General features: G+C 33.1%; 1 protein-coding gene across 3 annotated transcripts in view; it reads left to right on the top strand.

The window, feature by feature from the left end:
• PTPRD (protein tyrosine phosphatase receptor type D) overlaps positions 1 to 12,654 on the top strand; it is a 1,813,832-nt gene that overhangs the window by 1,578,362 nt on the left and 222,816 nt on the right. Inside the window, exons 11-16 of one of the 3 annotated variants that reach the window (XM_049770270.1) lie at positions 57 to 245; positions 2,202 to 2,219; positions 3,811 to 3,921; positions 5,300 to 5,311; positions 7,261 to 7,530; positions 8,697 to 9,278. In XM_049770270.1, the coding sequence (XP_049626227.1) occupies positions 57 to 245; positions 2,202 to 2,219; positions 3,811 to 3,921; positions 5,300 to 5,311; positions 7,261 to 7,530; positions 8,697 to 9,278 (1,182 nt within the window). The remainder of the gene's footprint in view (positions 1 to 56; positions 246 to 2,201; positions 2,220 to 3,810; positions 3,922 to 5,299; positions 5,312 to 7,260; positions 7,531 to 8,696; positions 9,279 to 12,654) is intronic. The other 2 variants (XM_049770286.1, XM_049770278.1) reach the window with 2 other exon arrangements.

Genomic DNA, 12,654 nt, shown 5'->3' with positions numbered 1-12,654 from the left:
TCTTGAATCTTGTTTAACTGATCTAATATTATGTATCTGTCATTTTTGTCTTTCAGAGGATCAAATTCCTAGGGGCTTCCCTACTATTGACATGGGCCCACAGTTGAAGGTGGTTGAGCGTACACGCACAGCCACCATGCTTTGTGCTGCTAGTGGGAATCCGGATCCAGAAATCACATGGTTCAAAGATTTCTTACCCGTTGACACAAGCAACAACAATGGCCGTATTAAACAGTTACGATCAGGTAGGGTCTTGTTACTGTTCTTTCTAACTTCTAGATCTTTTTTTATTTTCTATTTTTGCTTTCTCTTTTTATTATTTTAATTTTATTTCTTTTTACTTTTTAGGTATTGATTTTTCTCCCTCTTCTCTTTCTCTGTTATTTAATGTGTTGTCCATGTTTGTAATGTCATAACCTGTTTCAGAGTCGTCTTCCTTCTTTTTGTATGTTTTGCGACTTCTGTTAAATCCACATTGCTCACTGCTGTGACTGTATTTTGGATATATATATTTTTTTAATTTACTGCTTTCCTGCAGTATTGGATGGATCCATTTTCTCCTCTTTCTTCTTTCTATTATCTTTTGAAACAAATTGATTTCAACATTGGACTTCATTCAGACATTGCAAGGAGTTCCAATGGTTCTATTCATTAAAAATCAAAATGTTCATATTAAACACTAAAATGATTCCTTTTTATTGAAGTGTGTTTTCTCTGCCTTTTCTACATTTGAACTCATCAAAGTACCCAAGTTTAGTAAGTTTGGTCACATTTGCTTTCTTTTCACTAGTACATAAAAAATAGAAATGTTATCTCATAAATAGCAAGATATATATTTTCAAGGGCATTTTGCAATGTATCAATGAAATGAGGGTAATTTTTATGAGTACTACCATTGTTGTGAGCATTTTCTTCACATTAGCCACAGTAGTGTGCGCCCATGCTAAATATTTTGACCCTCCTCCAGTGACTGGATCTACAGAAGTCTGCTTTTGGTATAGACTCCAGCTTTTCCTTCTCTCTTCCACTCTTTCTGCCCCCTCCCCATTGCCCTTTTATTCCTTTCCTATCCCCATCCCAAGTTTATTCCTTTGATCTTTTATATTAAAGATAGAAATAATTCAAGATTTCTTAAGGTTTAAGTCTGTCCATAGGTAATGTAACAGGGATGTATAGTAATAAGCTTTTTACTTTGACGGTAGTAATACTGATTAAGAATCTAAGTTGTTTAACTGCCTGTCTTCCCAGAATTCTCAGCCTTTGGCCTGTCCTGTGATGTTAAAGCGTCTTGTTAACTGCCTCTTTTGCTTGTTGTCAGCAGAATTGTGTAGTATAGCATTCTGTTATTGTAAATAAAGACTTAATGATTCACCTGTGACATAGATGATTTAGTATATAAAGCTTTAATTCTGAAAAAAATGTACCAAATTATAAGGAATATAATAATATTTTTATGCTGTCTTTCTTCTCTCCGTATTTAAATCTCCAGAATCTATTGGTAAGTGCTTAGTTCTGAAGCGCACTTCACCCCCACTAATTTCCATATTCAGAATATTATTATTACTATTATTATTAATAAAATGCATGGCATGCATTTTACTAACTGTCAGTGTAGACACCAATCTCTAGTGGCGCGCACATGTACACAACCACAAAATTGTTATCTTAACCACACTGTATAAAAAAAGAATAGTACACAAGTTATATCTCACAAATATAGTTTAGTCAGTAGAATAATATATCCAGTCAACAGTGTTTATTTCTAGTTAGTTCAAGTATTTCCTCCAATAGTATATATATATGCATATTTATATATATACTTAAATAGAGCAGACAGTATTTTCCTAAACTCTGTCTTTAAAATACTGTTTGGTTCTTTTTTCCCTTTGAGAATCTGAGGCATATGAGATATGATTCATACACTACATGGTCATAAACGTAAACACTCAGTTGCTTCTCTGAGAAAGGCAATGCTGCCTATTGTGCTCTTTGCCCTCTGTGGTATAATGCAACTTGCTTTTATGATCTAATAATACTATCTTATATATTCCTGTTTTACCAGTATAGTAATTCAAGTTTCTTTTAAGACCTTATTTAATTCTGTAAATCTAATTTAATTCTTCTCCCCAGCCCTAGCCTCCTTCTTCTCGTACTAATGCTTCTTCTTTCTAATCTTATTTGCATTCATATTATCCACCCAGGTGGTACTCCAATAAGAGGTAAGAGTGCTGAACTAACGTTCACAGAATGATCTTACTCATTCTTTCTGTCCTTTCATCACTCCCATCTTTGTCCTGTTTTCAAAGTCATTCCAATGATGTCCATCAACTTTATTTTTTCCCTTTGTACTGTTTGGTTATGATCAGTGACTTTCATATTGTGAGTTTTCCTTTTCTTTTTTTCTTTCTCTCTTTGTTTTGTTCAGTTCTTTCTTTATGAAACTAATTATTTAAGTTGTGATATGCTTCAAAGAAAGCATATCCAGGTCTTTAGACCACAGACCAGTCACAGCGTACCATCTGTCCCTCTTTTTTTCCTTTTCTTCTTCTTCCTTTTTCCTTTTTTTCTTTTTTTTCTTCTTTTTCCTTTTTTTTTGTCCAATCGGAGAAAAAAAAAGATCATTTTTTTTCTTCCTTAGCTGTTCTTTTTCTGGACCAAAGTCAAGATGGTCTGGAGAACAGTGGCAGACATGCAGAAGACAGCCTGGAACATCTGCTTTTTGTCTTTATCTTTCAAAAGGTTTTTGCTTTTGTTCTTATATTCTTTTTTCTCTTAATGTCTTACAAGTCAAAGAATGACTCCCCTTTTCACCTGATCCCACTCGCCTACAACCTGACAGCAATGCTTTTTTCCCCCCTGTTCTTTTTTTCTTGGATAACTCACCTCTGGATTTTTGGATCTTCTGTCCTCAGGCTATGGAAACACAGGTGCTGAGATTCTTGGTGGTATGTGGTATTGCTGGTTTTTCATACTTTGACGCAAATGTTCACTTCTTTTATAATTCTTATTTTGTATTTTTCTTGGGGTTTTGTGACACCACACTGCTAATCCCACTGGTGGATTTTGATGGGTGTCTTAGGGGATCCGTCTCGAGGTCCTCAAGCAGTGGTTGGTTGGCTCTTCTTCGTGCTTTTTAACTTTGAACTTTTTTAAAAAACATTCTAATTCAACTGCTCTTTGTTTTTCAGCAAATGTAAGAAATGGTTGTAAGTCGTGGCAAATGTCTTTCTTTTCTTAAAAATCTGCATGTCTTAAAAGGGAGTTTTGTTTCTTTACGTAAGATTTTCCTAACATATAATGACTAATTTTAATTTTTTTGCTTTGTGCAGCCTTTTTGTGCTTGCTGCGTATTTTTGGCTTTCTTCCACAGAAGACTTTCTTGAATACCCAGCCTGGTTTTTTTGAACAGACCTATCTTTTGCGCCACTTTTGCTATCCAAATGAAATGAAACAAAACAAAACCAAAAAATTAATCTTTTGTTTTATTTAAAAGCCATACTTCCTTGAAGCAGTCTCACCCATCTTCATTTTATTAGTCTAGGAAATAAGAGTGTTAATTATGACTTGCTGGGGAAAATAAATATTGTTTTCTTATGCTAGTATTGATGATGTAAATATTAAAAAAATAATCTATATATGTTTTTCTCATCGCATCATTTTCTGTCTGTGCAACTTAGCAAGAGATTGAATCGACGTTGAGCGGACCTTCGCTTTGCGGGGCTTTTCATATTGTTAAGAGTCTTAAGCTTTCTGAAGTAAGAAAGCCTTCTCTGACCATCATCTTTGGCAATATATTTTATATCCATACAGGTGCCCTTCAGATTGAACAGAGTGAAGAATCTGACCAAGGGAAATATGAGTGTGTTGCCACCAACAGCGCGGGCACTCGCTATTCTGCCCCTGCCAATTTATATGTCAGAGGTAGGAAAGACATAACCTCAGCATCGCTTCTTCATTCAGTCTCAGGGGGAGTTGAGATACCTTCAGGATCTTCTTGTGTTATGTCAGATTCTATCAAACTGATTTTGTATATGTTATAGACATTAATGTATATGTAGTGACTAGAGACTGAAAATCCTTAAAATGTGATATCAAAGAAAAATAACAATTTTTGAGTAGAATCTATCCTGAGCTTGAAATTTGTAAGTATATTTGCATTTTCACATCTTGATTTTGACGTTTACCATATTAACTGAAATGTGCTTTGCATTTGTTTGAGGTTTTCTTCTCCCTTCCCTCTTTTTTTTTCTGTTGCTATTTCTTTTCTTTATTCTTATGAACCCCTAAAATAATTGCTTGGTGTGCTACTACTAATCAGTTCTTTGAAAACCCAAGCATAAAGGTGTTTGTCTGTAAGACTTTTGCAGAGCTCTAAGGATAAAACTACTAACTTAAAAAAAGTGCTACATGCAGAGAGCATAATTGTATTTAATTCCTCGATACCTTGTTATTTATAAACACAAAATCATATATATAACATATATATGCATTTATTAATGCATATGCAACACAAAGGCATATTTAAAAATTACTGACTACTTTACCTGCTCTTTAAATCACCATAGCACACAGATTGATTGGGTTTTCTTCTAATGATAATAATTGCCGTAAGGACAATAGTGAATCATGAAGGTACACATATTATCTTATAAAGTAAGAGGAATAATTAAATTTTGAGTTTATGAATGACTGTGCTTTTCATTTCAACTTGAAAAATATATGTATTTATGCAGAGTTCTCAAAGCCAACTTCTGTAGTTTGATTATTCAATAGAAATGCTCTTGTTCTTAATTACATGTTTTGAATAACTACAATAGATGTGGGAGGAAATGGGAATAGACAAGATTGAGAAAGTTTTAAGATACATAGGACAGGTTCCCTTAGGAAAATATCTAGCTTGATTTTGAAATTTTTATTTGAGCAATTTTGTTTCCAGGGAGAAGCTTTTCTCTGGAGTTTAGGGTGGGAGAATATGAAGGAAACTGTTTATTTTCCAAATTTATTCAAAGTACTCAATCCTGTTTTTCCCCAAAGGATGATCTCCTTTGCTGCATAAGGCATGTGTACCTTTTACAGTGGAAAAATTTCAAAATGATGCTAGCTGTTTCTGGTATCATATTAGTCTGTGAAGCATTGGTAACACTTTTAGATGAGGTAGGAAGGATTACTAGAGAAAATAAAGATGTTCAAGTAGTAGTTGAAAGCCTTGATATGGCCTTTTTACTCTCTCTGTGTTTCCCTTGTTTTTCTCCTTTCCTCATTTCATTGTGTTCTGCATCAAACCCCCTACATCCCTCAGAGCTGCGAGAAGGTTGGTGTGTTTTTTACTTTTTACCCACCTTACAAAACCATTAATTAAACCAATAACAAAGAATACAAATGAAATGAATGTAGCTGCATTGTGGTCTCCTTTTGGTTAATGAAATATTTTAGCAGAGAATGCCCTGGCCATGGCTTCTGTTGCTTGCTGGTGGTTTCTAACTGTATGGTGCATGATGGGACAGAATGTACCTGGGTGCATGGAAACTGGTAACTGGTAACAAATAACTCTCAAAGCCAGTGAACTTGGTCAGTGTTCCTGCTTTCCTTCCTGCTCCACTTTTCCCACCTCCAACCCCTCCTTTAATTTTCATCTTACAAGAATGCCTGCTACCCATAGAATGACTTTTTGTAGTTGTTCCCCCTAATCCCTAGCATGAAGACTAAACTCTTCTTCATTTTTCTTGATATGTTCTTTGACTTAAAGTCTACACTGGCTCCTTCTTGCTTTCTGTATTCTGTGAATTGGCTGCAGGAGGCATGCTAAACTTTCTCTCTCTACTTCTCCTGTGCCTGTTATTCACCTACAAGGCCATTGCAGTAGTTCCTCTTGAATGGACAGAGCTTTATCTCAGCCATAAATACAGCCAAAAAGTTTTAAGACAGAATTATTTGTCATATTTTTGAGAGTTATGAGTTTGCTTCTTGCCGTCTTTATAATTTTTAAATCATTACATTCATATTTAAAGTATGTTTCTAATTATTACCTCATGATATAAATTTTTATGATTCAGAGTTTTGCCAATACATGCCCAAAATGAAACCTATTTGTCTCTTAACCTTTCTGCATACCATATCCAACACCATATGCTTAACAAACATTAATATGCAGATTATCTAAAGCAGGAACACTGAACTGTAATTGCTTGATTTTTTAATTTTTGTTGTGTTGCTTTAATATGACCTCCCTTTTTTAACGTCATATCCTGCTGTGTGGTTTAGATCCAGTGTCCCTCATTTTGAATGTAACATACAAAGCCATGATTATGACGGTCCTTATTTATGTTGTATTGCCTTAGATATGAATAGAATATTAAAATGCCCTAATCCCTTTCTGATTTCGAAATCCTTACCTCTGGCAATCTGAGCTTAGTCTAACATTTTCCTACTTTCAACTTTTTCATTCCTAAAGTCCCTTTCTCAATCACTGTACTTTACCTTCCCCTATTATGTTTACTATTATCAACATGTTATTTCTTCTGTTATCATGGTTGTCTTGAATTCTAGTCATTGTCCTAAGCATGGGCCTCAAAACTTCATCTTTGGCATGGCTTGCATGATCCAGTCCGGTATCATTATTGGTATTGGCTATGTTTCTTTTCCTGTGGCTACAAGTTGTTTATGTGTTTACGTTTCTGTGTTCGTTCCAGTGTTAGTGTAAGCTGTTGAGGCTGCTTCCACTGAGTCTGAAAGTAAACAAATTGCACTTTCAGTGTACTCTAGGCAATGTTTTCCAGGGCTGGGATGTGACAGTGTGGCCCCACACATACACTCACATCAACTGGAAGTGTACAGCACTGAAGTTAGTTTTGGAATTCAATATAAACCTGCTGGTGACCTTCCAGTCCCCCTTTATGCATATACATGCATCCATACAATCATTGTTATATGTATGCATATATATGTTCTGTGTATCTCTTATGCATGATGTTTGTGTATTGTTAGTTTGTAGACAGTTTTATGTGGGGCCCTTTGTAGGTCTGAATCAACTTTTGTATGAATGTGTCTGAGATATCAATGATTGAATTAAATAAATTTTTCTGTGTATACACACACCATACTTGTATGGTTTGTATTATCCACAGTTTTCCTTTGTTTTGTTTTTGGACAATCCACAGTATGTTTCAATTGTTTAATTGTGTCTGTGCATGTCATGTGTTTAACAAGCCATCCTTTTCTGGCTTTGTATATTTTATCAGATCTCTTTGTGTTTTGTTCCAGTTCGTCGTGTTCCACCACGGTTCTCTATACCACCCACTAATCATGAAATTATGCCGGGTGGAAGTGTTAATATCACCTGTGTGGCTGTGGGGTCACCAATGCCTTATGTGAAGTGGATGTTGGGGGCAGAAGATCTAACACCTGAAGATGATATGCCAATAGGAAGGAATGTTCTAGAACTGAATGATGTAAGACAGTCAGCAAATTATACCTGTGTTGCGATGTCAACATTGGGTGTCATTGAAGCAATAGCACAGATCACTGTCAAAGGTAGGTTCATTAGTTTATGATTTTATTTATTTATAGATTGGAGGGTCACACCCAGTGATGCTCAGGATTATTTCTGAATCTGCATCAGAAATTATTCCTGGAACTGCTTGGTGTACCATATGGGATGTCACTGATCAAAACTGAGTTGGCTGCAGTTAAGGCAAGTGCCCCATCCTCTTTATTATAGATCTATCCTCAGTTTAATGATTAAAAATGTTGTACATGTATAAACCATCTAACTAATAACAATACAACATCTGACCTCAGATTTTGATGTGAATTCTTCATTTGTTGTTTCAGATGTTATGATCTAATCATATGTATATTATCATGAAATCTACACAAATTATATTTCAAATGATAATCATCAAGATGTTTAACAGTAGTATGGGCCTGTTTGTAAATAATATAAAATGAAAAAGTGTATATACTTAGGACAGGATTGATATGTATAGGTTTTATATTAAATCAGGTGTAATATTATGCATATTAAAAGAATATAAATATAAGTGTTTTCCAGAGTTCAAAATTCCCAGAGACAAAACATAAAATTAAAAAGTCTCAAAATAGTCAAGATGATCTAATAATATTTTAAATATATAACAAGTTCTACCATTGAAAAATAAAAAAACTGTGGATGCCCTTATGTTGTAGTTTTAATTCTCATCTTGTATATGTACAGTACTCAAGAAATAGTTTCTGTGTATTAAAAGCATCACATAAAGTATAATGTATTTTATAAGTTAATATTTTTGAATAACATAAAAAAGAGCATGTGAAACTATTACCTTTACCATTTTTATTGAATTATAGAAAAGTTTTTAAATTGTGTCAGATAAAGATTTCTGAAGTTTTACTTTTCATTTCTACATAAGAAAAAGAGAAACTAAGTAATGCCTACATTATTATATAGTGGGTTTGAGTATAAATTCCAAAATATAACACACCACACTCATGTCCATGTGTTAAAATGAGGGCTGTCATCTTTGTATGCCTTATTGCATTTTTATTTAGAGAGTTTTCCATGAAATGCTATATATGTATAAATACTTAATATAGCTAATTAAATCTTCAGTAGATAGATAAGTCATTCAATTATAAACTAATGGGTTATCGGGCCCTATTAGAGATGATTGAGAGTCAACTGTTTTCTTTCTCCTGTCAAGCCTTACCCAAACCTCCTGGAACTCCTGTGGTGACTGAGAGCACAGCTACAAGCATTACATTGACTTGGGACTCTGGGAACCCTGAGCCCGTCTCTTACTACATCATTCAACATAAACCTAAAAATGCCGAGGAATCTTATAAAGAAATCGATGGGGTTGCTACCACTAGATACAGTGTTGCTGGATTAAGTCCCTACTCAGACTATGAATTCAGGGTTGTTGCTGTCAATAACATTGGGCGGGGGCCTCCCAGTGAACCCGTGCTGACTCAGACCTCAGAGCAAGCACCATCCAGTGCTCCGCGGGATGTCCAGGCACGGATGTTGAGTTCAACTACCATTTTGGTCCAGTGGAAGGAACCTGAAGAACCAAATGGACAAATTCAAGGATACAGAGTTTATTATACAATGGATCCCACTCAGCATGTTAACAACTGGATGAAGCATAATGTAGCAGACAGCCTTATCACTACTATTGGGAACCTAGTGCCCCAGAAAACATATTCTGTCAAAGTCCTTGCTTTTACCTCAATTGGAGATGGTCCACTTTCAAGTGACATACAAGTCATCACTCAAACAGGAGGTAAGTCTCTTTCTGGATAGCAGTAAGGCAGGCGATGGGAGTTATCACCAAGAGATGAAAACTAAGAAAAGAAGTAGTGTACATTTTTAAATTTTGTGCTTAAAATTCCAGAATATTAAAGACGTTAGAATAAGAAAGCTGAAAAAATGCATGTATATTTGAAAGATAACATCATGTTTTTATACGGGGTTTTATATTTAACACTTTCATTTTGCATTAAAATAACTTGAATGTTCTGTGTTGAATGATGTGAATCCTCTATGCAATATTTTGCAATATTCACACTGATGGCTCTGATAAAATACTATCAAATACTTAATTCGTTGAATATTTAGGTGATTTAAGGTAAATTTTAATTAGCCATTTTTCAGATGCCCAACAGTATTTAAAAGGTTTATTTTTGCATGTAGCTTCTTCCTTAAAAGTATTGTCCTAGTGACTTAGTTGATTTTGGGGGGGATGAAGATATGATCAAAGAATTGAAAAGACAGGAAATGATTATTTAAGATCAAACTGTGTGAGTATTAAAGAAGACAGCAAACTCTATGCCAAAGAACAAACTTGCTCTGTCTACCAGTGGTTTTAATTTTATAAAATTGTTTTCAAAACTTTCTGATGTTTGATTTTGAGTAACAAATTTTGCCTTCAGTTCGGAATATAACACAGCAACTTTATTTTGAAGTTCAATCTTCGATGTCTTAAAGCTATGTATTTAACCTCACCTGTACTGAAGCCTCAGAAGTTTAGAATTAATCAGAGTATTTGAACAACATGTTATTGACTTATAATAAGATGCTACATAAGAGCATAGTACTCAAGATGGCATCTATAAACTATTAAGTGTAACATAGTGTTAATTTTGGGAATTAACTCTCACAGGAAGTGGAATTAAATAAACCTATATTTAACTAATGACTTGTTTTCATTAAATGGATAAGTGAGTCATATGATTGTTTACCTGTTTACTCTGGCAACTGTAAATCTGAGAACATATTTACAGACATCTTAATTAAATTTACAGAAGGCCTAAAATAAGCTAAATTTTATTGTATTTTCATGATATAACATGGTTTTAATAGCTTATTTATAACTTCTCCATTTTGATGAAACATTAACTATGGGAATGTGATCACAATTATAATAAAACTATAAAAATATCCTGCCTAGTACTGTTTGTACTTTGGGCATATTACAATAAAACCAGAAAAAAAAATTTTTTTTGGATTTTGGGACACATCTGGTGATGCTCAGGAGTTACTCCTGGTTAAGCACTTAGAAATCACTACTGACTTGGAGTACCATATGGGACACCAGGGATCAAACTCAGGTCCATCCTGGGTAAGCTGTGTACAAGACAAATGCCCTACCACTGTGCTATCACTCCAGCCCCCAAAACCAGATAATTTTTATAAAAAATTTTTGTGAAATAAAGGAAGAGAGAAGAAAATAGGAAAAAATGTCTGCCATGGAGGTACAGAAAAGAAACTTGGGAGGAAAACTGGGAACATTGGTGGTGGGAAATGTGCATGGGTGAAGTGATGGATATTAAACATTGTATGACTAAAAGTTAATCATTAATAAACACTGTAACTATGTATTTTAGGGCAAAAATATATTAACTAAAATATGTTTTTAACTGAAAATGTAGTAATCCTAGAACTCAGTTTAACTTATAATGAAGTATTAATTTGATTATGGGTCTAAACATTATATAAAATATAAAAACATACAATAAAAATATAATAACAGCTTCTAATACACAAGGTGCCTTACAATGAAATTTGCATGTCTTAATTTTAACATTCAAATAAAATAGTCAAATGTGAATTATTCATTTTCCAAGAAGTAAAGTAAGGATCACAGAAAAAGAAAAGGACTGATGAACTTGCTTATATGAATTTATTAAGTAAGAACATGAAATTTAAGTCTTAAGAACATGAAATTTAAATTTAGATATTTCTAAACACAATTAGTTTTCAAATTAGTGTTTGTTAATATGATAGCTTCAGGGCCCATTATATATATGTTTAATAGCTACTCAATAAATAGAGGCAAAAAACACAGTAGACTTTCATCTACTTATAGCTTCAGAATTATATATAACTACTTCTGAATTATTTCAAGTGCCTATTTGATTATTGTTAGTAAATTAAGTATATGATAATTAGGATATGTTATTCATAAGAGGTTATTATATTCAGTAATAAAATTTTGTTCTAACTTTTGCCCCTGAGTTTTACATAGAAAAACTACAGTTTTTCTTAACTTTCTGTTGACAGGACAATTTATTTAAGAAATCAGATTTTTTCCTATAACTAAATTCAGCTGAAATGTAAGCAACATGGTGAATCACAAGTTCATCTTATTCAGAGCACAGAATAGCAGATGTACTGAATTCAGTCACAGTTTACTGAAAGAATTAGAATGGAGATTTAAACAGAGTGACTGTATTTTGATCTTCTATATTGCCAAGAGATGTAATATAACATAAATCATAACTTAGTAGTATTCATAGAGCTAATTGAGTTAACATTATCCAGGGATTGAGAATATAGAACAATCCACATGAATAATTAAGAAAATATTTAGACAAATTTTTCCCAGTTTATGTATGACATATTTTTGCAGTAAGATATTTCCAAGAACTTTCCATAATAGTTATGCTTTTATACCCATTGATTGAGAAGATATATAATGACATAATGACTCTGCCTGCCAAAATCAATAGCAAAAGAGAACCATCCAAAATGATTTGATCTGTTCTCTGGGCTTAATTAACAAAAGCCATTTGATGTTAGTGGACACCTGCCAAATACAATGATCTTAGTTCTGATATAATTAATGCTGAGATGCTTCATTTTCTTGCTGACTAACTCATTCTTAGAATCATTGCTAAGCAAACATATCTCATTATGAAATATGCTTTAAATGGTTATATAAAATTTAAGATTATCAAATTTTATTTTCACTTAAATCTTATTGCTTTTAAACCTACAAATATTCCATATATGTATATATGGATTTTCAAGCAAATTTTACTTTAATAGAGAAGTAATTTTATTTTTATTTTTGAAAATTGGTCTTATATTCTTATTTTTTTAAATCTAGACTCTAGAGAATAAAGTGAATTAATGAGGAAAATACCAATTTTGATTATTTAATATTTTGAACACAGACTGATGTAGAGAACTGGTAAAATTCATGTATTTCTAATAATAAATCTAAAACATTAGCAAACATAACTAATGGTCCTTCATTGCAAATAATATAATTGAAAAATTACTATTTAAGTATATATATGATAATATATTAGTCAAGTGATTGTTATTACAATTATTTTTCTATATAATTTCTAAACTATTTTCCATTACTTTAA

This window comes from Suncus etruscus, chromosome 1, assembly GCF_024139225.1.
Source record: "Suncus etruscus isolate mSunEtr1 chromosome 1, mSunEtr1.pri.cur, whole genome shotgun sequence".
In the NCBI taxonomy this organism is placed as follows: Eukaryota; Metazoa; Chordata; class Mammalia; order Eulipotyphla; family Soricidae; genus Suncus; species Suncus etruscus.
This window is presented reverse-complemented; position numbering and strand designations above follow the sequence as displayed.